Genomic DNA, 27,023 nt, shown 5'->3' with positions numbered 1-27,023 from the left:
GCAGTCTGAAAGCCGAAAAAAAGCAAGCCTGAGGCTTTGATTCCTTTGCAAAACATTTTCTGGAAATTACAATGTCAAGAGCTCCGAAGACTTGGAACATACAAGTTTCTCCATCTGTAAAAACATTTTATTCTTTCCCCTGATATTGCTTATTGTTCCCTTTCTAGCAGTCATGTGTCACTTTTCAATTTGAAAACTATGCAAAACACAAACAAAACCCCTAAACCCCTGTTTAAAAGTATATCAGTACAAACAAATGCAACTGTTAGGCTTTTCCAGATTTTTGGATTAATTCCCTCCTAATTCTGAAGTTGGCAGTACTCTGAGAGCTGATAATTATCTCTCTGCTTTTTTGGTAATTTGTGTGTTTATATCCTGCCACAATAATTACCTAAGGAGAAAGTATAATACATGAGATGCTAACAATTGTTCAGTACTGTACTTTTTAAGCAGTTTTTCACAGCTTACAGTTTCACACTGTTGTTGGGGACTGTTTTAGAAGTTATCTTATGCATTTAATGAAGAAAGGAGTAAAGAAATGAACTGAAAATGGATTTGTTGAACCATGTTACTCTTACTCGGAATTAAAACATTAATACTTTGTATCTACAATTAGTTAAGATAAGCTGAAGTAAGGCAGCTTTAATTCTGAATTAAAGTATTGCATTTGGATTTTATGTAGTTTATCTTATCCACTTTAAATGGTAGTTCAAGAATTTCCTTTTCACATGAGGATGTTGGCTGTTTCCATATAGATTATATACATAAGCTTGCTTATATTACATGTCAGTGCTTTTACTTTATTGACATATCTTGCATTAAAAGGAATTTGGTCTTTGTAGCACTAATTGTATTGATCTCTAAAAGAATGCCCATAGTTTCTGATTGATTGATTTACTTTTTGCTCCATAATTCTGATTTTTAAGACTGCTATGTCTGTTACTTTTTTTTTCTGTGGCAAAACTAAAATAACATCAGCTTACAACTCCCTTGAGGAGTTGGTTATGTTTGAGCCCTCAAATATGACTTCTGACAGCTAAATATTGCATATTGTGATGTGATTGTTGATGGCATTAGAAGTGCTTTTTGCTTGACCTTCTGGAAGAAAATAGGTTTAATCAATTGATATGCTAGCAGCAGTCTCTTATTTAATAGTATTCTACATTTCATTTCAGTAAGTGTTTTAAATGATTACAATTTTTATTATGTTGCTAATTCTGTTTGACTTAATCAGTACAGTACAAATTCAGGAATACTTTTGTCATTAACTGCTTTGTCCTTTTTTTTTTTTTTTCTTGTTCTTTTTTTTTTCCCTTCCCCCTTGCTCTCTTCTCTTAGCATACTCATGTGCCACGACTCATACCTTTAATAACAAGCAACTGTACCTCAAAATCAGTTGCAGTTAGAAGGTGAGTACATTATAAATAGTAAATTATTAAAACTGTTGCTTTTTCAAATGTGGCGGTCATATGTTGAAAATAAACAGATTGGACGATTTATGGCCATTAACTCTGAACACACAAAACTGTGTTATCCAGTGCACTACAAAAATGAATTTCAGCACAATTACACTGGGTGATGTTGAGGAATGGTACTTTCTGCTGTATTGGGGGATGTACACTGTATCCTGCAGAATTTCTTCTAGTTTAAAATGTTCCTAACACTTATTGGAAAAAGTACCTTCTGATTTAAAACCAGAAGGCAGGGGGAAGCTGTAGTTGAATCTGTGTTGCCCAGTCTAATGAGAATAAACAACAAGGGTATTGAGAGAGCATGAAACGGATACGCATGTCTTCGCGAAGAACCAGCCTGAGCCTACTAGTCACTGTTAGGGCCAGACCTGACAGGCGTAGTGAAGTTAGCTCTTTGTTGAAGTACTACAGCATGCTGCATGTGGTGTGGGCCAGCACCTTGTTCTCCTGATGTCAGGAGGACTGCGTAACTTTTGTGCAATGTGGTTTGAATGCACAGAGCTAGGCTGTCTGATAGTGTGCCCAAAATAATAACCCTACCATGCTGGGGACTGTGGGATTGAGACAGTGGCTGCTACATTAGATGGGACATGGTGGATGAATGCGTTGTCATGTTTAACAACTGAGGTGCATCTTCAGCATGTTGCTTTTTCCAAGAACATGAAACTTGAACACTTGGATTGATTCTTGACAAAATTAATTGATTCCTGACAGAGTGTCATTTTCTGCACAGAATCTCACAAAAGCAGTTAACACTGTTTCTGGACCTACACTTGCTCTGAAAGCAATATAGCTATGTGTATACAAGAAATAGCTTGAGCATCTAAACTATTTGCTCTGAGTCTAAGCTGTCTTTGCATCCAAATCAAGTATTATCTCAACCCAGATTACACTGACCTGTCATAACTTCTGGTTTGACTGCAAAACAATTCACAGGGCTTCAGTGCCTCTGCTTACCGTGGCTTTGCTGAGGAACATTAGGCTGTAGGTGGCTTGGGTGCTGCAGTTCACAGTCCAGTGAGCGTCAGTGAAGGTGGCCAAAATTGCATTGTTTTCGTACTGACTTTATTCCTTTGGAAACACAAAGACAAACTAGGGTAGTTATAATAGTGAAAAGCCTTTCAGGGTTTCTTGCCATGCCTTGTTGGTGTCCAGAGGATCTGGGCAGAACAAAAATGAAATATGCCCCCTCCAGAACAGGTCAAAGTTTCAACATAACCAACAAAAGCAATAGTTTCAGGAAACAGAGTCCACTACCTTTTTGAAAACTCATCTACACCTTCCTAATTTGAGTCGCTTTTATTTGTTCACCAGGATCTAGCTTCAGACATATTTTAAAGTATGCCTTTTGCTAATGACTCTCTACTAAATTGTCAAGAATTCCTAATTAATAATGAATACGGTTACATAACTTAGTTTGTACAGAGCCAGCAAATCCTTAGGAGTGCTTTCTATATGCAGAGCCCTGTACTAATGGTCTCATGTTTCCCTTTACGCTACATACATGGTAATGACAGATGAAAGGGTGGGAATAGTGTTTGGGACAGAAGGACACTGCCATGGAAATATTATGTTGTGACTTAATAGCTGAATTTTTAAAGTATTGTGGGATTGGGTTTTTTAAAATATATTAAGATTTTATGCTTTGTACAATTTTTAAACTTTATTGATTTTTGTCTTTGTCCTGGTTTCAGCTGGGTTAGAGTTCATTTTCTTCCTAGTAGCTGGTATAGTATTGTGTTTTGGATTTAGTATGAGGATAAAGTTGATAACACACTGATGTTTTAGTTGTTGCTAAGTAGTGTTTATACTAAGTCAAGGACTTAAGCTTCTCATGCCCAGCCAGCAAGAAGGCTGGAGGGGCACAAGAAGGGGGGAGGGGACACAGTCAGGACAGCTGACCCAAACTGGCCAAAGGGGTATTCCATACCATGTGATGTCATGTTCAGTATATAAACTGTGGGGGGAGTTGGCTGGAAGGGGTAGATTGCTGCTCGGGGACTGACTGAGCATCGATCAGCGGGTGGTGAGCAACTGCGTTGTGCATCACTTGCTTTCTTGGGTTATATTTCACTCTCTTTTTGTTATCTTCCTTTTCTTCTTCTTCGTCATCATCATTATTTATTTATTTACTTCAATTATTAAACTGTTCTTATCTCAGCCCATGAGTTTTACTTGTTTCCAATTCTTCCCATCCCACTGGAGTGGGGGGAAGTGAGTGAGTGGCTGCATGGTGCTTAGTTTGGTTGCTGGCTGGGGTTAAACCATCACAGTTTGTTTTTTGGGGGCTAATAAAACTAATGTAGCATATGTGTAATAACATGGCTTGAGCAACAGATGGTTAACTGAATCAAATTTTTTGAAATTTAGGACTAGTTAGCCTGCATGTTTGCTTTCTATACAGAATATTTTAACTTTGCAATAAGGCAACCAATGTCCTCATTTGATGGATAAATGTACTTTTATTTTATGCATTTATTTCCCTCGGGGGGAAAGAATATAGTTACTGTTTATTCCACAAGCACGTTGGAGAAATGAGTATTAATTATAACTTTTTGTTCTGTCTTTTTAGGCGCTCCTTTGAATTTTTAGACCTGTTGTTACAAGAGTGGCAAACACATTCGTTGGAAAGGTATGGGCCAGTATACTTTTTCCCCAAGAATAAACTGCTGATGAATTTTAAAACAGAAATCTTTTCATTGAATCCTTTAATTGGATTATGTCGTTCAGTGTTGGCCAACCTTTCTAGCATAGACAACCTTTCTAGCACAGCAGGTCATGTGGCTCATTCAAGTTCCAGGGGGGGAGGAGAGCTGTAAGCTCCAGCCTTGATTACATCTTACCTCCTCTCCTTACCCTCTACCTCTTCTCCTATACCACATGTGAGCAATGCGTACCATGCGTTCTCAGAGTTTCCCTTATGTCATGTATCTTGTGCAGCAAAGATGCACAGGTAAGCATCTGTCTTTTCTCCTGTAAGGAGGAAGTTTGTGTGTTTACCATAAAAGAAGGCAAATGGGATTAGGCTGGAGGACTTTTTCTGGTAATGATTAAAAGCACACTGTAGCTTCTCTGGGTAGATAGGAAAATAGTACCTGCATCAGGTCTGCAGAATGTATACTGTAAGCAAAAAGTAAGAGCAAAGGCACTGCAGAGCCTCCAGAGGAGGCTCGGAGGAGCTCATCCAGCTCCATAGTCACCTTTCAACCCCACAAGGTGCTCCTGAGAAAGGGAGCAATGGGGAGATCACTTGATTTATGTCAGAATGTATTATGTGTGTATTTTTAAAAAAGCCCTCAAAACACCACCACCCCAAAAAACCCCTAACACAAACCAACAACCAAAACACTAAACAAACAAACAAAACAAAACAAAAAAACCCAAAACAAAACCCCAAACATGTCTTGAATTAAAATCAGTTTATCATCCCAGTTTTTTGGTTGTTCTGATGGGTGCTTTGCTGTTCTTTGAGCGTGTGTTGAGGTTTAGAACTCAAACTCCAAAAGCTTTCAGAGGTGAATTTCCAGAAAAGCAAAGTTACTAATTCTAATTTTTTCCTTTTTCTTACTATTAATATAGTAGGGGAAATAGTTTCTTCCATTTCTGTTTTAAGAAAGGTACTTCTAAATAACTTTTTCAGCATAAGTGGATGTATGTCTGAAAAGTAGCTTATAATTCTTTTAGATTGAAGGAGGAAGCTTACCTAAACCTTTACAGAAGGTGCAATTATGTCATCAGTATGCTTAAGCATTTGTTTATGTTGTATCTTAGAACTACTATCTCAGCTGTTTTTTACTTCAAGAAATGTTAATTAAAGTGTAAAACTTTACTACTTAGAATAGAAGTTGGAGTAGCAAAATAGCATGAAGAATGTCTTTCTTCTAGGCACGCAGCTGTCTTGGTTGAAACAATCAAGAAGGGCATTCATGATGCTGATGCAGAAGCCAGAGTGGAGGCAAGAAAGTGAGTTTTGACTATGTTTTGCTCTGAAAAATTGTATGTTTTACATGAGTGATAGAAAGCTCTAATCGGAGGTGAGCGGCTAACGATGGCTGAAGAGGAGGACACAAGTTAGGTTGAAAATTGATGTTTCTGTTCTTGGAATCCTGAATTACTGTCTAGTTTCTTTTGCAAAAGACATTCTAGAAGTTGAAGCAAATAATACTGTCGTGCAGCATTTGAGGATTCTACTGAAACAGGAGTCATAATGGTTAATAGTGCTGCATATAGTCATTCTTCCCCCCCCCCCCTTAATTAATTCTGTAAACAACTGCAGCACTTTGACTAGTGTGTAGGTCAGAAAATAATTTCTCTTGCTTCCCCACAGAATTGGTAAGTGAATGTGAGAATTTCAGAGGATGGACTTACGTTATTTTGAAAAGATTAATTCAGTCAATGTAGCTGATTTTTTTTATTATTTGATGAGTAGTATTGTATGCATTATGTATTTTCAGTCTGAGTTCCTTTCCCTCCCATCCCTGGTTCGTTCTGTAATCTTTTCTTCCTGACTCCACACTATGAAGAAAACAGAGCAATTATATGTGGTTATTCTCATTTTGCAGGGCTTATCTGGGTCTTAGAAATCACTTTCCTAGTGAGGCTGAGACTCTCTACAATTCTCTTGAGCCGCCCTATCAAAGAAGCCTCCAGACCTACTTGAAGAATTCTGGCAGTATAGCATCTCTCCCTCAGTCAGACAGGTCATCCTCCAGCTCACAGGAGAGCCTAAAGTAAGGATCACTTAACTGTTTCTGAGCCTGTTAACAAATAAAAACTGTTTCTCAAAAGCAAATGAGCCAGACTTCTGTGGTGTACAGAAAAGCTGTAATTGTATTTTGTCACTTTTTTTTAAATAAAAAAACTTTTATTGTCTTTTGCTATATGACAGTATTAACCGAACAAGGTAAGGGCAGTCATTAACTGGATTTTAGCAGACTGTTCTTATTCATATATTCCTTAACAGTCTTGGTTACACCAAAATATCTTCAAGGTTCACATACTGGTCCAGCATTCTGGTGCAAGGACTAAGTCTAGGAAAGAAATAATGGCGTTACTCCTTTTTTATCCCTTTTCACTGAGATGTATGAGAAAGAGACATCAACAGTGAGATTCATTCAGATAGGAGATCTTTTTTTTTCCTGTCTCCACAGTATTGAGTATGTATTAGCAGTATTTTGCAGCTCTGCCAATTACTAGAGGGTGGGTCTATGCTGCAGTCAGTGGTGTATTAAAATGTATAGACAATCTTGAGCTGAATAGATAAAAGTTTGCTTAGGTACCAATAGCAAAAGAATCTACTGGCTCTTTAGTTGAAATGTAAAATAGTAGTAGTAGTATGTGCTGATTTTTTCTTTTAAATTCTAGAAAGCTTCCTCAAAGCATTTAAACCTGTTAAAATTTTAATTCAGATGCTTCATTTCCAAAGCCAGAGAACTTGTCTGCTCACTTTTGACTTGAAAGCAAAGACTGCTTCCAGCATATTGGAGGTTAATTTTTTTCTTTTTGGCTGCTGCCTTAAATACCAGAGGCTTATCTTATCTTTCTGATGATACTTGTAATTATAAAAAAAAAATTAAAAATAATTGTCTGTAATGTAGGCTATTGCTAACACTTCATTTTCCACAACTGTTTATTCAAAGATTACTCTTGTTTATATTAATCTATATTCACTGTCTGATAATCAAAGTGCTGTTAATGAGTTACTAGTAATAAAATGTTAAAAATCTAAATTACAGAGAAATTACTATCTTAAAATACTCTTAAATCCTCAAGTGTTACTTCGTGTATTGCAAGATATGCAAGTACTACAGTACAGAAAGGGAGGAGTAAAGTAAGAGATGAACAGAAGACATCGTGATATTGGAAATGAATTAATTTTAATTGATTTTTTTTTTTACTAATTTTCCATTTAGATGCATGTTATTTTCCCTGTGTTACCCAAAATTATATTTCTGCCTTCTAAGATAGATGCTGAGGTCTCCCTTTATAGACTAGCTTAGGAAATATGGGTATGGTTTTCCTAGAAGTCGGATCTTCCATGATTTTTGACCCTCTGAACTTACAGCTCTTGCAGATCATTGATCAAAAATAGTTTTAAAGAGGGTGGTGAAATAAGAGCAATGTGGTGACTTGTGCCTACCTATATGAAACTGCTTAAATGAAATGTCAATTGCAATAGATAGTGAAAGTTGTCTGGGCCTTCTGTTTGGAGCAACTTGTAAGGTCAGGATGCACCCAGGAGGTCTGCCTTGGCCTCCTCAACTCAGTTGCAGCAAAATACCTCCAAAACACTAGTTAGTAGTGTCAGAAAAGCAGGTGGTATTCATAATAAGCTGCAAATACATGATCTTCTCTGAGGAGTTAGGTAACAGTGCTGACCTCTATTATCATTGAGCATCTGAGCTAACTAAATAAATACACAGTATGAGGCATCTCTTTTCTTTTAGTTTTTTTGTATAAAATTAGAGAGAGATTATTTTTACTGAAGCTGAGACTCTAGACTCGGGTTATAATTTGACTATTGATGAAATAGTCAACTATTTCAGCAAATACAAACTTTCCCAGTCAGATGAATGTTTAGATGGCTAGATATGAATCAATGAATAAAGTGTCATGCTTTCTTCTAGTTTTTTTGCTTTTCCCTGGTCCCTCTGACTGCATTTTGCCTTTCTGAACAAGGCAGAAGGAAGGACTCAGAGTTAAACTTGAGTAGACAGAACGATTTTGCTTCAGCAACTACCCATTTTTGCAGTTAGAGTAGAGGGAAATGGGGAGAAAACATAGAGGAGAAGACATGGGATTTTTTTCCTTTTATAAATTGTGGGAGTGTCTAACATTCAAATGGGAAATTCAGTTTAGCTGCTTAGAAGTTACAGCATTTTCCTTTTTAATTTGTAACTTGATTCTTGGGAGATACAGCACTGGAGGAGGCTTATGAATTGTGCACCTGTTTTCCTTGTTACTGCAGACACCACTTCACATAATTTCTTTCGTAAATCAAGCTTCTTGTGTAGCTCCCACTATTTTTGTTTGATGGCTGTTTTATAAGATCAGCCCTGTGGCTAAAACCATGTACTGACGCACCTTAAATGTTTCTGTGACCAAGTCTGGAATGCCTGAACTTCGTGTTAGCAAAGTGTGCCTATTGGTAACCAAAGGATTAATGCTTTGTGATGAAGATGTAATTTCATAAAATACAAAAGATAAGATGATTGTGTTTTCCTTACCATTCTGTATTTAATGTCTTTTTCTAAAATATACTGAGAAGGTTGAAGGGGAGAGAAGAACAGAAGATTTTTTTTTCTCTTTTATTATATGTTGTTATATTTTATTATATGTTGCCTTTTGGATCTGATACATGAGACTTACTTATTGGGTTTATTGATTTTTTTTTTTTTTCCAGTCGGCCTCTATCTTCTAAATGGTCTGCAGCCAGCCCAGCAAGCCTCGCAGGCAGAGGTAACGTGGTTGCAATATAGGGCAGCGCACAGTAATTATTCTTTATGTTCTTTGAATTAAAAGTTTTAAATGCAGCTTAAAATTTTACTGTCTTAAGCATTTACCTTATTTCCAAGTTGAATAATGGTGTGTGTCACTACAAACTGCACCTGGAGCTAAGATTGCCTGGTACTTGCTTCACATTTTGTGTGTTTTCAGTTGTTGCAAGTATAAGAATTTGCTATTAATTGAGCATCTGTCTTGGAGTTTTGTCATGGAGCAGTCACTCTCAAAAGAAACAAAACATTATTCTATGGTCTATTCATGATTATTAGGCTTATGGCAATTGGAAGTGAAGGAATCATTTTACCTTTTATCTATACCCATGTAGCTGCTGCTCTTTATAAAAAACCAAAACCCCACAGATTTGTAATGCAAAGAGTTTAATTTTGTCTTGAGTTTTCACAGTTGAATATCTTCATTCTCTTTTCACATAATGTCTTTGTAACTATTGTGGAGTAAATCACTGAACTCTTTTTTACAAACGGCCAGTAATTGAGAGTGCTTGTTTTCTGGATACTGAAACTGTTACGGGCAAGTCAAGTTTTGAAGACATAAACCAATGGTTAAAAATTAACTGAAGTGAACAGTTAATATTCAGTAAATAATTGGAAGTGAATATAAAAATACTTCACAGAAGATTAGACCCTAAAGCAATTAATGGTATGCATTCAGCTTCTTTGTGTCTTCATCTTAGCTGAAGTGTGGGAATATTATCTTCCCTCAGTATCACAAGGGGTGCTGTGGATTTCCTTATGTTTGTGAAGCATTCAATAATGTAATAAATCATATAATTCTGAACTTTTTATGTAACTTGTACTAGGGTGGGAGCACATAGCTTTTATTAAATAATGCTAAAGTTTCATGCTCTATGAAGATAAATACTACTGTAAAATAAACTGTTCTTTATTTGAATTTCATGGCAACACCAGGTCTAGTTTGCTTCTTAACCTCAATGACACTTTGTTTAATATTAACTTGACTTACACTTTTTTACATTGTTTTCTGTACTTTTTGCAGGTATGCTGCAGTAGTAGAAAATGTTAACCTTTTAAACATAATTAATTTTATTCATTATCAACTAATTTCCTAAATTTATTTATATTTTTAATTTTCTAGTTTCAGGCAGCAGCAAAAGTGTTCCAAGCCTAGGAACTCTGCAAAGGTCTCGCAGCGACATTGATGTTAATGCTGCTGCAGGTGCGAAGGCCCGCCATGCTGCTGGACAGACAGCTGGAGCTGGGCGCTTGTCAGCAGCCGGTCTACCTCCAGGATCTTACGCTTCGCTAGGTAAGGGAAACATCTTTACAATACAGGGAAATATTTTTTGAGGTTTTTGATCAAAAAGTAGAGGAAAATACTTCTACATTTGAAAAATTGGCATCATTCTTAGTAGTATTAAAGTATTGCAAAAGAGCAGGTGTTCTGAAGTAAGTTACCAACTTTCCTAGATGTTTTATTTTTCTTTTGCTGGAAGAATGCCAATGCAAAGAATGTATCGATACTGTGATCTTTAAATGTGTTAATCTGGAGTGGAATATTGGAAGGAGAGGTACCTTCACTTAACAGCAGATGGTGATCATGGCTGCTTTGTTTCTAGAAGTAATAGGGAAATGAGTGTTAAGACTCTAGATTTTCCATTTTCCTCAGCTCTTTAGCTGACTATTTTACAACAATACTAGAGAGACATCCTGGCAGTAAGTGGTGGCTTCTTCGTGTAGTACAGAAGTGTTTTACACAATAATATATAACACTGATTTCATAGATTTCTTCTGAAGCATATTGGTGGAACTGTGTGTATGTTTTTATCTAGGTGACAGTCTTCATTGGTAGGAATAGTTGCTGTTAGACATAGAAAGTTCTACAAATGACAAGAGTGCAGAAAAAAGTATTTGATAGTGGTGGTAGATGCTAGAACCTCCACTAAGTGGTGAGGATAAAGGAATATGGGCATGTTTTTGTTCTTTTTAGGTTATTCATACTGTAGGGGTAGCAATGGGGGGAGTGACGTTCAGTGTTTGCAAAACTGTTAGTTTTTTCTTCTCAGCTTATGTGCCAGCTAGATCACCAAGGAGACCTGTCCTAATGTCAGTATTGCTGAAGATGATCATGAGAGGCAGAGAAACTATGTAGTTCTGATTTACCTTGTGTTTGGGGAGATGTTAGGATACACTTAGGCTATGGTCTTCAAAATTTTTTGGTTCTGCTTTTTAAAATTTAAGTTTAAAACTATTTTACGTGCGTTGATTCTTTTGTCATCAGGGCCTGCTTGAAATGGTTTGAACATCGTCAATTTTAGGATTAAGTTTATGAGCATGAGCAATGCTGACTAAAAGGAATGTGTGCTACTTGAAACAGTAATTCGGGGTGTTGGGCTCCCTCTAGTGCCCACGGGGTGGGAGTCAGAGAACCTGCTGGGTAGCAGGTGGGGACGCCAAAGTTAGGCTTCTCACTTTGCTGGGTGGAGGAGATATACTCTTGGCTATTGCTTGAGGTATTCTCAGTGCCTCCTAGCTTAATGCCTAGAAGCCTGGTATAGATGGGATGATTATTCTCCAAGATCAGGGTGTTGCCTGGTCTGGTTTGGTGTGCAACAGGATATACTCTGAATCTTGGACAAAACTGGAGTTCAGCTGTTGTGGGAAGTAAAAGTGACAGTGATAGAAAGAAAAAAAAAAAGTCAAACAAAACATCTCTCTCTGTTAATCTGTCGTCTTTATGCTGCTCAAATGAAGGGACTACTTTGATGTTAAGAGTTTCACAGAAAATTAGCTCTTGATTGGAGTATTAGTTTGCTTTCAGAAATTTTAAGCAATATGTGATTCATGCCCAGAATTTTGTAAGCAAGGGTTGAGAAGGGCACTGAGGTTTTCAGGGAAGTAAATAATGGTGGGTTTATGCAGGAAAATAACAGAAATAAAGAAATAGCTTATTCTCTTTTGTAGTTTATAGATTTAGTGAGTGGGGGTGGGGGAGAGGAATAAATAGGCAGTATGTCCAGGTCATATTCTTTTGAAGGGTTTGAGTAGCTGGAAAGCTCTGCTGTGCTAGCAGACACAGTCACTTGTGAAGAGGAATACAATGGTAGTTTGAAATGGCAAAATAATGTGATACTAGCCATGTATAGTAAAGTCAAATCCTGTTAGAGATGATATGAGGGCAGTGATAGTCAAGGAGACCAAGGTTTGTTTACAGTCACACAAAAGCAGTACTGCTTGATTGATCTTGGCTTGTTCTCCTAACAAGTTTTTTTAATAGTGCTAAGGTAATTTAAATGACACATACCTGTTCCCTCTTACCTATGTAGAGAGTGTGATGGTTGTGTGTTTGGCTATCAATTAACTATGGAATCCACCTCAAAATATTGTTTGCTCTTATTTTTCAAAAGGTAGTGGTAAAATGAATGGAGTGTGAATACAAGCAAGTGCCATGTTTCAGAAAATAGGCTAATTTGTAAACTTCTCCCCTCTGTTCATTTTAAGGGGGCTGTTTATACTAAATCCAAATATGGCAACTTAAATGGCAGAATTGTCAAGATAATGCTGACCATGATACTAAAATGCCTAGAAAATGTTACTGTAGTTCCATAATGCTTTCCACATCATCTCAGGTGTTGCAGTCAATACCAAAATAAATAACATTGTCTCCTCTGGAGCTTGAATTTAGTTTCATTTTCACCCTTACTTACAGAGAAATGTCTACCTTTTGCTTAAGCAGCTGCCAAATTTAGAGCCTCAGAGGACCACAATTTCGTGAGCATAGTAATCTATAATTGTCGCCACCTGTCTCTTCCCTTTTTATTATTAATAGAACTCTTGCTTATTTATGTTTGGTTTTTTTTTTAAAGACTGTTCTAGAAGCATGAGAACATTATCTACTTAAGTTATGCTAAATGTTGACTATCTTTGACATCCTTAAGTATGAATGTCCTTTCTGAGGAGGCTTGAGCTGTAATTATAGATGTCTCATGCTAAACATTTTAATTTTTATTGTTACTGTCAGAATAGGTATGCATTACCTTCCAGCTGAACTGGTAAATCTTTAAAGCTTTTAAAACAGAGTGGAATTTCTCCCATTTGTCCTCTGTCTTTATTGTGATCTCTTTTTCTCTCCTGTCCCTTATCCCAGGTGAGGCTTCATGCTCAGTAGCAAATTTCATAACAAATAGAAATATTGTGGTTCAGTAATGATATAAATACGTACTGATGCTTCAGTAACTGTTGACACCAAGTATGAAACAGTTTATAAATATTTTATTGTAAGGGTTTGCTCAAATCTGAGTCATATGGAGAGATTTGACATCCCTGTGCAGGGTACTTGTACCCTCTTCTGTAATTTTGTACCTTGGACTGAGAGAAACCAACTTTACTTAAGGTAGCTCATACATGCATGAATTAGATAAAGATTATGTCTGCTGTATTTAATATTAATGTATTTTCCTTAATTAATGTTTTATGACTCTGCTGTGAACACCTTTATTCTAACACACTAAGTTTTCCATGTTTCTTTGCCTGCTTTTTCAACAAAGAGGATACTTCTGACAAGATGGATGGTAAGAAATTGTTTAGTCTGTCCTCTGATTCTATTAAATATTTAATACAGTGTCTTTTATGTAAAATTACTGATGTTTAATATATTTGTCTGTTCATTAACAAAACACTATGCTGTTTTCATTAACCCCATGTAATCTTGATGTCTTAACGTATGTTGTGTTATTGCTGTATTTGTCAACATTTTTGATTGTTCTGTATCAGCACCAGAAATTGGATGTTACTCCTGTTTTTTAAAAAAAAGCTCTATTAATTACAGAGCAATTTTATAATCAATACATGCTTTTTAAAATGAGCTCTAGTTCCATCATGTTTCAAAGTTTTACCTATAAAGTCAAATTTTTTGACTTCTTGGCAGAACAGCAATGGGAGAGCAGAAGGTGCCTGACCACATTATTAAGGATTTCTTTTAAGAAGTAAAACTAAATCTTCTCTTTCAAAAGTACTCTATCAAAATCTAGTCTAGCTACAAAACTTTACGTGCCTGTAAATCCTGTAATAAAATGTAATTCTATTAAAGAATAATTTGTTAAGAAGACCTACCTGGTAAAATAGATTACCAAGTATTCCAGCTAAGTTTTAGTGCCTCTTTTTTCTTAATTTGCTGTGCTAAACACATGGAGGAAATTGTCATATATTTTTATCCTAACTGCAAAGCAGTTGTGAATCAGGCTTCTCATAACAGTTGTCTTTTTCAGGTGTAAGTAATGCTTCCCATATAATAAAGTGACAGAGTCCCAGCTTGGTGCCTGATAATTCTAGTTCTAATTTATTGCTGGGGAACACTTAACAAGTCAGTTATGTTTGCTACTTACATTCTTGTCACATGTGTTTATTAAACAGTACATGTTTTGAAGAATGAGTAGTTTACTGGAAGCAAAGCAGGCGATATTTTTCATAGAAATGAAAACAGTAAGAAGGTAAATCTCTAAAATCCAGAATCCTGAATAATTTTAAAGCACAGATAATGAGTTCTATGAGAGATACTTTTTGGAGAATTTGAGCCATTTTTGAGTATTGCAGATGGCCAGTCTACTTTAATAAAATGAGGGGAGATTGTACAGTGTAGTAGTGTCTGTCTCGCTTATTTCCATAACAGATTGCCTTATGTTGTATACAGTAGGATTTATTTATAACTATCTGTGCTGAACACTTGAGCTTTTGCATGTTGTCACCAGCAATAAAGGTTCTAAGGGCCATGTGTACAGGATTTTTCTTTTCTTCAGATCAGTAGTCACAACTAGTGGTGTCCCGTGCATCTGTTTAAAAATAGTAGTTGAAGTGCTACAAAATTGATAGTAATTACAGGGTTTTTTTCTAGAGGATATCTGTAGGGATGATGTGTGAGACAATGAACACAGCTTAGCTCCCCAGCTGTAGTTCTATGATATCTGATCTAACTGCCACCAGGAGGAACTAATCCTTTTTCCTTTTCCCACTAATCTTGGCCACATGTTTTTACCACTTCTTTCACTAGTGCCTTGTAGCACTCTGTTATCAATCACTGTAGGTGAACAAACTCCAGAAAACTGATTGCATAAACAAAAGTGAATAGTATTCTGTTATTTAGCTTTTGGAGCTGACAGTGAGCCTTTAGCCATCCAAACCAGGTGGTAGCGCAAGGGTGGCGAAGCAGAACCCCCCCTTTCAGGAGCAACTATCTGTTAGCCTGGCTTAGGTGTTGCATAGAACCTGCCTTCCAAGATCCAGCTCTGGAAGAATGTTGGATTGAGGGGGTGGGGGTAGTTTAGGGTTTGGGTTTTTTTTAATACAGACTGGCAAATTTGATCTGGAAAACTCTGAGGCACTCCTACATACGTATTACTGTAACGGATTTTTGTGAAGAAGCATTGAAATTCACACTGAATTAACTTTCTAGAGGGAGTTTTTAAAAATACTGCTTTGAAGATAAGATAATATGAGAAAGCAATAACCAGATTTGCTGAGAAAGTTAAGTTCAGGCTAGCCAAAGACACTAACAGGCGTTTTAATCATTGTAGTTCTCTTACAAGGCAGAAATGGCAGAGAGTAAAAACAAAAATTGAAATAGTCTTTGATTTTTTTTTTTTGAGGTATTTAACATTTTTTGTCACTACTAATATAGATTTTATTCCATAATCAGATTTGTTTCAAAGGAACTTTGAGATAGGAAGGACTGCTGTTAGACAGCTTCCCATCAATTCCTAGGTACTGATGTCAGTAAAAAGATTTGTCTGACTCTCATTTTGTCGTAATCAAGCCCTGTTAAGCTTGGCATACTTGTTCAAGTGGAATCTGGTTTCAGCAAGCTCATGTTACTTACACTTCTCTGAGCAAAACTTGATCTTGTGTGCATAGATCTTCAGAGTAATCATGGATTAAATTCAGAGAAATCCTCCTTGCTGGCAGTTCATATCAAATTATCACTGTCCAGTGTGGGAAACGCTGTCCTTGTGTTTCTCTCTGAGATAATTTATAATAGTATGTTTTGTATTTTCAGAAGAGCTTGCACTAAAATACTTTTACTGTCTGTTTTGATCTGTAAATGTCATTTTGTTGACTTACCTCATAGATATTTTTTTCTATTGATTTTTTTTGTGGTTTCATAAGTTTGGAAGACAGTGTTATATATTGTGTTCTTGTAAATCACTAACAGTGTAGTGTGGATGTTTCTTGATAATTTTGCTTCAGTTCAATAAAGGAGTTGCAACATAAAAGCTTTAGACCTCTTGGCTTGACAAAATTTATCAAGATTCATAAGATTAATCTCAAAAAGGAATTGGAGAGATACAGTATTGTTTGGAATATCATGTATTTTATTATTTTTTCTGTTTAGGAACAGCTTCTGAAGATGGTAAGAAAATATTTTGTTAGAATAGCTAATATTTTCAGCTTCATATTTTCATTGATACAAATTAAGCTTTAAAAGTAGAATGTGGTCTTTCTGGGGCTTTGTGGAGGTTCATAATTCCAGATAGCTTATGCATCTAATACTTGGTTGTCATGTAGTACTTTTAAAATTCTTTTGCTTGTATTTTAATTCTCAAGTACTCATCTGCAGTAGAAGTGTCATTGCTTAACATTTTTAGTGTGAAAATATAGGAGCTTTATAATTTTGCACTTGTTTTTTAAAGCAACTCTTATCACAGAAAATTTCATCAAATGTGTTCACGCTCTGGGAAGCAGGTGCTACTATTATCCATCTCTTTGAGACTTGGGAATTCATTTTCAGTACACTATTAACATTTAAACTTCATTAGTGAATGGATGTAGACACTCCAAATGAGTTAACAGTTCATTTGCCTCACAAATACAAACTTTATTTTTACTTTGATAATATTGAACCAGGTTCCAAGCGATAATTTAACATAGTATCAAAGTAGTGGCACTCTGTATTCCTAAGTTTTTGGGCCAAATTCTGAACGCCGTTACATGCCTTGCAGTCTCACAGCACTCAGTGGGAAAACATTGCCATTGCACGGGGATAACTAGTAGAGTTTGGACTAGTTAATCTAACTGTTCTTGCTAGCATATTACTTTCTAATAGTTTAGTGAATAACACCTTTATCCTGATTCTCTTCTTATAGACTCTCATCTATGGCTATTCCCTCTACTTGGATGAATAATATTAACTTGGTCTCCAAATTCTGCTGTGGAAAGCCTAAAGAGGCTAGAACTAAATAACAGTCTGTGTACTTAATTCTTCTGGGTCAAATATTGACTCTACTTGTCTAGAAAATATTTTAATTATGCTGTTTCTAAAAGTGGATTACTTGTTGAGCTAGATCCACCCTGTACAAGCTTTTTGGGTTTTGTTCTTGCACCTTGTAAGAATTATGGTTAGCATGGGTTTGGTTTTTGTTTCATTTTTCTGTTGTTTGAGAGGCTGGAAACGTAGTATACAACTCTGATATTTTCTTTTATGAATAACCTTTCAGTTACCTATGATTCATCCAACTGGGGTCTTCCTTTCTTTTGTAATTTCATTGTATACTCTCGATGTTATGAGGAACATGGCTAATAATGTAGAAAGATCTAACCCAAAACCAAGATGGTTTGGCATTCTAGAGAGAAGTGAATCTATTGTTTTAGTTGTAGATACTCGGTTTAATCTGTCTCTTCCTCAGCTCTTCTATCTGTTGAGGAGACTAGTATTTCCTTATATTATGTAGTCACTGGGAAGTACTTAAGTGTACTCAGTCTTAGCAAAATGCTGTAAAAGGCTTGGGCAATACTGTAGAAGTCTATATGACTGTGGCCAGGAAAACAGTAGAACCTTCAGTAATAGGAAAGCTGGTGTTTAGATTTCTAAAAAGAGGAGTGAAGTTAGGAAGAAACCTCAGAACTCTATTCTAAAAATATTCAACATAATTTTTGTAGTTTCACGACAGCGGAAGTAGAATTACAACCACAAGTAATCATGAGAAGACTGTACCTGATATAGCAATGTTAGCATATGCGTTGCCTATTATATTTAATAAACTTCCCTTTTTTTGATGTAATCAACCTATTTATGTAGGAAACAAGAACTAGCTAGCTAGTTCAGGGTGTTTAAATGATAATGTGTAAATTGCTCACTGAAACATGTAGCATCAGAGGAGAAGTATTTTGATTCCTCAACTATAAGTCTTCAAGATGTTCAAATTTCTACTAATTATCCCAAGCGAATTTTCACCAATTGAGTTACGTTATGCTTCTTTTTTTATCTACGGAAACTTAAGAAAATATTAGTAAATGCTACTGATGCTTTGCTTTCTACATTACTGTGAAAAACTGATTTAATGCCATATTTCTTTTATAGGTCGTGTACGAACAAAGCTTTCAACACCTTCTGTTGGTATTGGAAATTCTAAAACAGATTCCAGAGGACGGAGTAGAACCAAAGTGGTGTCACAGTCTCAGCGTATGTATTTTCTGTTTGTCAGTTATACCTGATAAAGAGGCCAAATGCTCAAGCATATATTCATTGACCAATGGCTACAGTCAAAGTTAATTTAAAAAAAAAAGCTACATACTGAGTTGTTGTTCTGTGCCTTAGGTTCATCATCGCCAGACAAAAATGAAGGTATTTTTTTCAGTGTTTTGGGTCAGTGGTATTTGCATGCTTTTCTAATTCATGTTGTTTTTCTCTGGGCAAAATACTAGCTTAGGTCTTAGTTTGCCAATTAAATTAGATAAAGTAACAGGAAATGAAATCTACCCTTAAATTCTGTCTTCAATTATAACTTCTCAACATTCTTTTCCCCCCTTTCTGACCTCCCCAACATGAAACACCAGTAAATTTCTGTCAGTTACATATGACACATGGATGTGTAATACAGAAGAATCGGTAGGCTGGATGGTGTCCTCAGTGTTACCTGCAAAACCTAATTTTTCATTTTTCAAAAAGTCTTATTTTTCAGCCAGAAATACCTATTTTTATTTTAAGCTAGGCACTACTCTAGCTTTTGGATATATATAGTCCTCTTTTTGTATTACAGCTGTTACCTTTACTTAACTCTTCTTTGGAGTAAAAATACTAAATCCTAACTTTATAGTAAGTTACTTGGCCTATATTGAATCAAAGGGTTAAAACAAGCAATTTACTGTATGTCAGCTAATCCACAGTAATTTTCTATGTCTGTTTAGAAACAAAAGCAAATGCAAAATTTCAAGTCTAGCTGAGCACTCTGTCATTAATTAAAAAGACCTGATTACCTCAAATTCTTTGGCACTGGCTGACCTACAGCAATTTGTTCACACATCTGATGTCTCCAACAGATGACATCTCATTAAGCTCTGTAGTGTTTTCAGATTCTCATCTTTGTCTAATCAAGTAAAATGGAAAGAAATTAATGAAAGGAAGACACGTTAACAATAAAATTAAAATAAATTAACCAGTCCTATAGTTTGTCAGGTCTAATGTTATAAACCCAGTTAATTATATGGGTTTTGATTTTTCCAATACAATTATTTTGCTATCAGTAACCATATCCACTTTCTTTTAATAAAAGCCCTTAATTCAGTGTTTAATGGCAGAAACTTTTATCTTCATAGCATTGACTGCATTTATCATAAATAGAATGACTTTTGAGGTTAAAAAAGCAGGTAAAAGAGTTTTGTGGGTTTTTTCCTCTTAGAGTACTTACCATACAGTTTTGCATTACTTCATTTTCCAAAAATGCAGTTGTATCAAACCTGATCCAATGCTTGCAGGTTATGTGAAATAAAACTTTAAAAAAATCTGAACAGATAAATATAAAATAATAAAATGCAATAACAGTAATTCTTTTAAGTCATTATTTGCTTTGACAGTGCTCTAATGCCACAAGTGTTTGTGGGATGACAGCTTGAAAATAAAGTCTAGTTATTTGCTGCAACAAAGGTTGTGCAAAACTTGTTTTATGTTTTCAGTGTTAAGATGACTATACTATGTCATAAGCAAAGAATATTTGGATTAATAATTTAAGGAGGGGAGGTAACAGGTAACAGTCCTGCCAAATCACTTTTTCCCTTTATGAAAAGCTGTAAGCAGTGTCTGTAACACTCATTAGTATTGGGAAAGTTCTGAAATCAGCTTTTTGAAAATAACTTCATACATTGAATAGATTTGGTAAATTCTTAAAAAGTTAAGGTGTTTGATAAACTGTTTGGGGGAGAGGTTAAATTCAGGTAGCAATATAAGACTTTTGTGATGATCACTGTCATTTAATATTAATTAAACTGCCTGTATATTCAGGGAAACAAACTGAAGTTTTTCAGTTTTGTTTTACTAATAATGACAATTTTTTTTCCAAGAGAATTCATTTTCACATGGTATTAATGTCTAAAGAGATAAGTTGAATTGATACTGAAATAACTAGATTTGTCTACATGTGATGATGTGTGAAAATTAAATGCATGAATGCACCTTTACAGCCTTTTATTACTACTTCTGTTCAGAACTGATGGCTTCAGATAGCTCATTACAACCTGTCAGTGGGGGAGAACAAGAATTCTGAGATGTTTTAAGGAAGATAAACAGGACAAATACAAATGGACAGGTGAAGGAGAATTGTCAGGCACTGTATGCCAGCTATTTGGGTGATGCTTCATGTGACTGAAAATTTTCACAGCATTGTAGGGAGTGAGATGCTTGATGTTTCCGTACAGGGGATTGTTTTAGTTCCCCAGCTTATAGTGGGGAAAATAGCTTCATATTAGATTTAAGCTTTTATTTTAAAAAAAAACAACACTGTAACACAGATGCTTTTGTAAATTTAGGCTTACAACTGTTTAGCACTTTTGTTCAAAGATCATTTTGTGAAAGACTTGCAAATTTGAATGCTTTTACAAAAGATACTTTTTTAGGGTTTTGGAAGCCCTTTACTCTTCCTCTTCTATTTTTAAATTGTAACGTAAAAGAAATGCATATACAATCTATAGCTCATTATTTTATTCTTATCTATGGAAAAAAATTGTTCCATTTTTTTCCTTTCCCTTCCTGTTTGATTGTCAGGTAATTCAGCAAGGTGTGCTAAATTGCATTACAATCTTCATTCAGAGAAAAAGAATTAAATTTCTGAATGGCAAAAAATTCTTCCTTTTATACTTCAGATTAATTTTAAAGAGGAAAACCTGAAATTCTATGCAAGTCTTTTCAGTTGTGCCATTGTGAGTTGTTTTTTTTTTTTGTCATCCACTGCACCTGCAGCTCAGTTCCTTTACTGTCTGTCTCAATTAAAAAAAACAAACAAACAAAAAGTTTTGGCCTTGTGTGTAATTTTCGTTCAGCAGTTGAACTTCTTGAATCTTTTTGGCAATGTAATATTCTTTTAAAGTAATATGAAGGCTACAGTTTCATGTTTAATTGAAATTTAATTCTTCAGTATTATCCAGTTCTTGATTAGAAAGCTGAAGAATTGTAATTTGCTTGTGCAGCTTTGCTTCATCTGCTTTATACATATAGCATCTGAGTTTAGTTCTTCAACTGTGGAAGCTACTTGAAAGCACTGCTTTAGCATAACCCCCTTGTGGCTTTTTTCCTGTGTGAAATGACTAAAGCTTTCTTATTTCCATTTGCCATCCATTTTTTAATCTGCTCTGCTCCCTCCCTCTTCATGGATTATAAACCCCTACCCTAATTCTGCCTTTACACTTGTTCAGGATCACAGTCTGCTAACCCCATTGGTGGTAAGAGTCTACAGAATTTGTGTATACATCATTGTTTGATCACCTGTTTGACATGTCTCATTTAAGGACCCTATTCAGCAGAAATACTGGCTCGCTTTTTTCCATGTGCTGCACTTACCTAATTGGATGTAATCCTTATTTAGAAGGCAGTAGAGATGGGAGGGTTTTGTCATTTTGGAATACTGTTTTGGTAATCCTTCTTTCATCATTCAGTTCACTTAAATCTGCTACAGGTGGTAGTACTGACAACAGTATGCCAATGCTGTTATTAGCATAATATTTTGAGGATATTAAGCTTCATTTGGTTTATTTATGCTGTAGTGGTACACTTTGTAGGTCAGACAATAGAAAGATAAATAACGTATTAGAATGAGAGGTTGCATTTTTTCTGTATATTCTGAGAAGAGTACGTTTTTAAGGTTTCTGACCTATTGAAGAAAATCTTTTAAGAGTCTCTGGCGCAGTGAAAACTATTACAATGTTTTCATTGTTTTAAAGAGATATAAAATATTGGACGTTAGGAAGAAAGCATAGTAATATCAGGTCTTAAGTGGAAATCCCCTGATAGGAAGAAACTGCCAAACCCTTAATTTTTGCACACCACAGCAATTTTATAGATTTGTCTATTCTTTTTTTGCTCTAGCAGTCATGCTTGTTTTTTCCAGGCTGTGTAATATTTTGTTTATAATTTCTGCTGAATAGGTCCATAGTTTGGAAAAGGGATTTTGCGAAATAATCATTTCAAGTTTGAATTCAAACAATGAATCTGAAAGTATATGCATGGTACATTGTTTTAGTTCTCTCCCTTCCCCTCAGCATATGTTTTGTTTAGGATTTTCTTTCTTTTCCCATATAGTCAAGCTTTAATCAACTTGTATCCTTTTTAAATGTGCCACATAAAAAGTAACCCATGACACTCACTTGAGATGTTGCATGTTAAGTTCTATAGATTCGATCGCATAGCTGTGGTCATACAGTTACCTGATTATTTTTAAAAGATTAATGAAATGTTCGTATCTGTATGTAATTGACCTTTGGTTAAAATTATGTTCTGATTTTTATTTGGTCAGACTTCTTGAATTCTGCAGCTGGAAACAATATCTTTATATCGGTGGCATAAATTGGTTATAACTAGAGAAGAATGGGTTCTTTGTTAGACCTTACAACTTAAATTTTCTGTAACTAAAATACCAAAGTTAGGGATCAGTGACCAGTTTCTGGTAGCGAGTACAGTGTGTTGAAATGAACATTTATAGCACTTTGTAATGTGCAGTTTTGATTAATAAAAATATAAGACACTTAAGTTGTGATAATTTTTTAGTTTGTTTAAAACTAATTGAAGATTTTACTAATTGAAGATTCAAATTCCTTGAATTTGTGGGGTAACCTCCACAGAAATGAACATGACTATTTCAGTTGTCTTCAGTGACATTTTATTTAACTTATCAGAGAGTAGTGCTTGAAGACCCCATGCTTTTAAAAGCAAGGGAGAAGAGTTTAAATGTTAGGAAAATAATGTTATTTAATTATAACATTGGTTGCATTGGAAGAGCTGGGGTAATTATGAAATAACAGTTTAAAGTTGCTCCCTTTAGCTTTATAGCAGTTCTTTTATTTTCTTTTTTAATAGAAAATGTGATTAGTGAGACCATGTAGCTTAAGAAATGAACACACCAATGTTTGTTCATGTTGGGGACATTGGAACTGTTGAGGAAGACTAGAAATAATATTTATGGTATCTTGAGTGTATCTAGTGCTAAATACCATGTCAAGTGCTTCCTTGCATTGATAATTTTATCTGCCTTGTATGTAGTGCTGTAAGAACGTGGACCAGGGTTTTCTATTTCACATTTTTACCTTGTAAGTTTTTCCAGACCATTTCAATCTACCACCACTTTCCTACTAACTTTAAGCATTTTTTCTTTTTAACCATGGTTGTTTATCTTCTATGCTGTTACTTATATTTATTCATTTTGCCTTCAGCTGGCAGTAGATCTGGGTCTCCTGGAAGAGTTTTGACAACAACCACACTTTCCACTATGAACACAGGAGTTCAGAGAGTGTTAGTGAATCCTGCAACTGCACAAAAACGAAGCAAAATCCCACGAAGTCAGGGATGCAGTAGAGAAGCTAGTCCTTCTAGATTGTCAGTAGGTAAGAATCACTGACTAACTCTTGGTTTCTTTATAGCCCTTCTTACTTCAAGTGCTGGATATCTACAGTTTGCATTTAATTATAGGCAGTTGATAAAGTAAGAATACATATCAATAAAAATCTAAACCATACCTGTTTTCTGAGGCTAGTCTTTGATGTACAAGACAGTTTTAAATTTAAGCTGAAACTTTATTTTTTTGCTGTCAGAATGCAGTAGTTGTTCTTTTCCTCACTTCCCAGTCTTCCTTACCTCTTTCACTTTTCTTCACTTCTTATCCCCACCCCCAAAATACCCACATGCATTGAATGGAGGTGTGATACCATTTTGAAAAGATTATTTTCTTCATTATTTTTGTGAGTCTTCTACGTATGTGTGTGTGCATGTGTTATACTTCTGTGATACAAAAATGAGTGTCATAATACTTAAACCTCACGGTATAATCTGATTGCACTTTATTACAAACAATATTATTGAAAAATATCAGTTGATTTTAATGGCATTGCTGTTCTTTATTTTGTATTTTGATTTTTACCTTAGCTGTATTAACTTTGTTTTCCTTCTTTAGAAAGCTGTGTGTTTTTTCATTTGCATTATTGTTGATTCACTTGATCTTGAGCACAAATTCTGAATCGATACTCTGTTCATATTTTTTGTTGCTTATTTCCCCTCCATCCTTTTCAAGAGTTTTTTTTAACCATTCTGTAAAGAGTTGGTAAAGCCCCATTTTTAGCTGTGCGAAGAAATAATTTCATTGAACTGGCTACACTTGGTGTAATCCAGCACAATCAAGAGAGTGTGTGGAAACAGTTATGACTTACAATATGGCATAATCGTCAGTGTCTCTTCGTAGGAATACATCTTTGATCTTATCGCAAAACAGAATTGCATTAAAACTGCAACTTTTCTTATGTCTTCTCCCTTCTGTGCTGCTGTTTGTCTGTACCCTGAATCATACTAGCACGAGGCAGCCGCATTCCTCGGCCTAGTGTGAGTCAGGGCTGCAGTCGGGAGGCCAGCCGTGAAAGTAGCAGGGACACAAGCCCTGTCCGCTCTTTTCCACCCCTTGGTAAGTACTCAGAGCCCCTTGTTGTGCATGGCTGTCTTTGCCCTTTATTATTTGCACCTAACGAACCCATGCCTCCTTCATTTAGCTTGTAGCTGGCCACCATTATTTTCCCTTCCTTTGGCTCACTCACCACTTACTTGGATGGAGAATTGGCCAATGTGTGAATGGGTTGCACACTTGAAAAATAAATGCTTTGCTAGTGTTAGTCTTATTTTGAATGCCAAGTCTGGAAAGGTGTGTGATATGCAATGCCTAGATGCTTTTTTTGAAAGGGCAATTCCACTTTTGGAAAGTTTTTTGCAATGATGTGTTTCTCCTTTTATTATAGCAATCATTGCTTGGGTGCAGTTAGATAATCCATTTCTCGCTGACCAGATAGAGCAAAGAATAGTGTGTGGCTGTCATCCTCTCCTCTGCCTTTCCTTGCATCAACAGCCAGGGTCTGCTGTTGTTCAAAATTGCTCCCTAGTCAATGAATCATTTTGGTGTATAAAAAAAAATACGCTTCCTTTTATGTCTCCTTAGCTATATTGTCATCACTGTGTTATGTGAAAAAATAGTAAAAATTGTAACTTTTTGCTATTAAAGTAAGTAAATATGATGGTGAAGTTAAGGGACCAATCTCCCGAAGCAGAAGTGTATTCAGACGCTGCTTTTCCTTTTCTGAAAATGAGCAGGGCAAGTAGCATAGTGCTTATACAAGTAGATGAACATAGTACAGTTCTGAAGTTTACTTTTAATCTGTGTAGAACAAGTGGTAAGTTATTGAAGTAGCAGCTGTTGTTACATAGGGAAGAAGAGGAATTGAAAACATGTAACATTCACACATGCATGCATAGTCACATTGAGTCCTCATTTCTAGAGCTGCTATAAGCAAAAGTTTTGTTTTCATTTAGTATTTCAGCTTGTTGGCCTGACACTTAAAAGATTTTTCAATATTGTCAAGCTGTTGTCTGTTTCTGAAATGTCAAGAAGGCATAGGAACATTAGCTTATAATTACTTTAACATGTTGTTGGTTAAAGATTAGGGAAGCTTCTCTTCTCCATGTATCCTTGTCAACGTTACTACAAAGTTGGTAGTAAATTTTGATAAAAGTCTTTTTAGATATTGGGGGTTTGGGGTGGGTGGGGGGTTTTTCTGGTTGTTTGGTAATACAAAACTGTCTCTAAGATTTTATCTGAAACTGATCTTTTTTTGGCGTTATCTCTGTCAGTGTTACACTTCAGTATGTATTCCTCTTTTGTTTGTTCAAGTGTAGCTTACAGTTAAGGACTTTGTAATACTAGCTGTTAAACATAGTCTGAAAATAGTAAATCTCTGGTTTCTATCTCAAATTGAGGCATCTGACTATACTCCTAATTGGCACTAGAAGTCTGTTGTGGTCTGTTAGGGCAGTATGCTTCCTGTCAGCCTTGGTTTTATTGGCAAAGAACAGATTAATTGAATGAAAGCTGTTTCAATAACTAATGCTAATGTGCCCAGATGCTATGTAATTGGGAAATTAAATTAAAAGTAGACATTATGCAGGATCCATTAGTAAACTTGTATCTTTTATTAAAACACAGCTGGTAGACTGTGTTATAGTACACACATATCTTCTTTTCTTTTAAAAACGAGGGTATTTTCCAGATCTTTTTGTGCTGCTTTTGCTACCTTACAGCTTGACTTCAATGGCATGTGTGCGAGACCTGATTTAGGTTTTATATTTGGTCAAATCCTTGTTATCTTAACAAATCTGTATTAAACTAATACAGTAAGATGGGTCATTGGGACAAATGCTACTAGAGGTTTTATTTTTGTTGACGAAGGTTAATTTTTGTATTCTGATATCAAAACAAGCACCTATACAAATACAATAGGTTGAATTGTCTGATAGCACAGAGAATGCAAGGTAGCACATATAGGAATACAGTGTTGTTAAAAAAAAACAAAACAAACAAACAAAAAAACAAAACCAAACCAAAAAGGCAGCTGTACCTGGAATAAATGATGATTCCCACAATTCCTTCTGGTATGACTTCTTATTTGAATGATTTTGCATGTCATTCAGTGTTTCGTTGGACCAGTTTTGTTTTAGGGGGTGCTATTAACTTCTATCAAAAATAGTAAATGTAATGTTTTTCAAGGGTACAAGTGGAAGATGAAATAAGGC

At 35.5% G+C, this 27,023-nt stretch overlaps 1 protein-coding gene across 24 annotated transcripts in view; it reads left to right on the top strand.

The window, feature by feature from the left end:
• Positions 1-27,023, top strand: part of CLASP2 (cytoplasmic linker associated protein 2) — a 152,798-nt gene that overhangs the window by 86,823 nt on the left and 38,952 nt on the right. For 8 of the 24 annotated variants that reach the window (XM_075056052.1, XM_075056014.1, XM_075056174.1 and 5 more), the window contains 12 exons: positions 1,339-1,409; positions 4,045-4,104; positions 5,358-5,435; positions 6,035-6,202; positions 8,875-8,930; positions 10,089-10,259; positions 13,498-13,521; positions 16,335-16,352; positions 18,300-18,401; positions 18,537-18,563; positions 23,633-23,803; positions 24,763-24,870. In XM_075056052.1, the coding sequence (XP_074912153.1) occupies positions 1,339-1,409; positions 4,045-4,104; positions 5,358-5,435; positions 6,035-6,202; positions 8,875-8,930; positions 10,089-10,259; positions 13,498-13,521; positions 16,335-16,352; positions 18,300-18,401; positions 18,537-18,563; positions 23,633-23,803; positions 24,763-24,870 (1,054 nt within the window). The remainder of the gene's footprint in view (positions 1-1,338; positions 1,410-4,044; positions 4,105-5,357; positions 5,436-6,034; positions 6,203-8,874; positions 8,931-10,088; positions 10,260-13,497; positions 13,522-16,334; positions 16,353-18,299; positions 18,402-18,536; positions 18,564-23,632; positions 23,804-24,762; positions 24,871-27,023) is intronic. The other 16 variants (XM_075056071.1, XM_075056043.1, XM_075056033.1 and 13 more) reach the window with 9 other exon arrangements.

Source organism: Buteo buteo, chromosome 2, assembly GCF_964188355.1.
Source record: "Buteo buteo chromosome 2, bButBut1.hap1.1, whole genome shotgun sequence".
NCBI classification, from domain to species: Eukaryota; Metazoa; Chordata; class Aves; order Accipitriformes; family Accipitridae; genus Buteo; species Buteo buteo.
The sequence above is the reverse complement of the archived record's forward strand: the minus strand, read 5'-3'. Positions and strand labels throughout refer to the sequence as shown.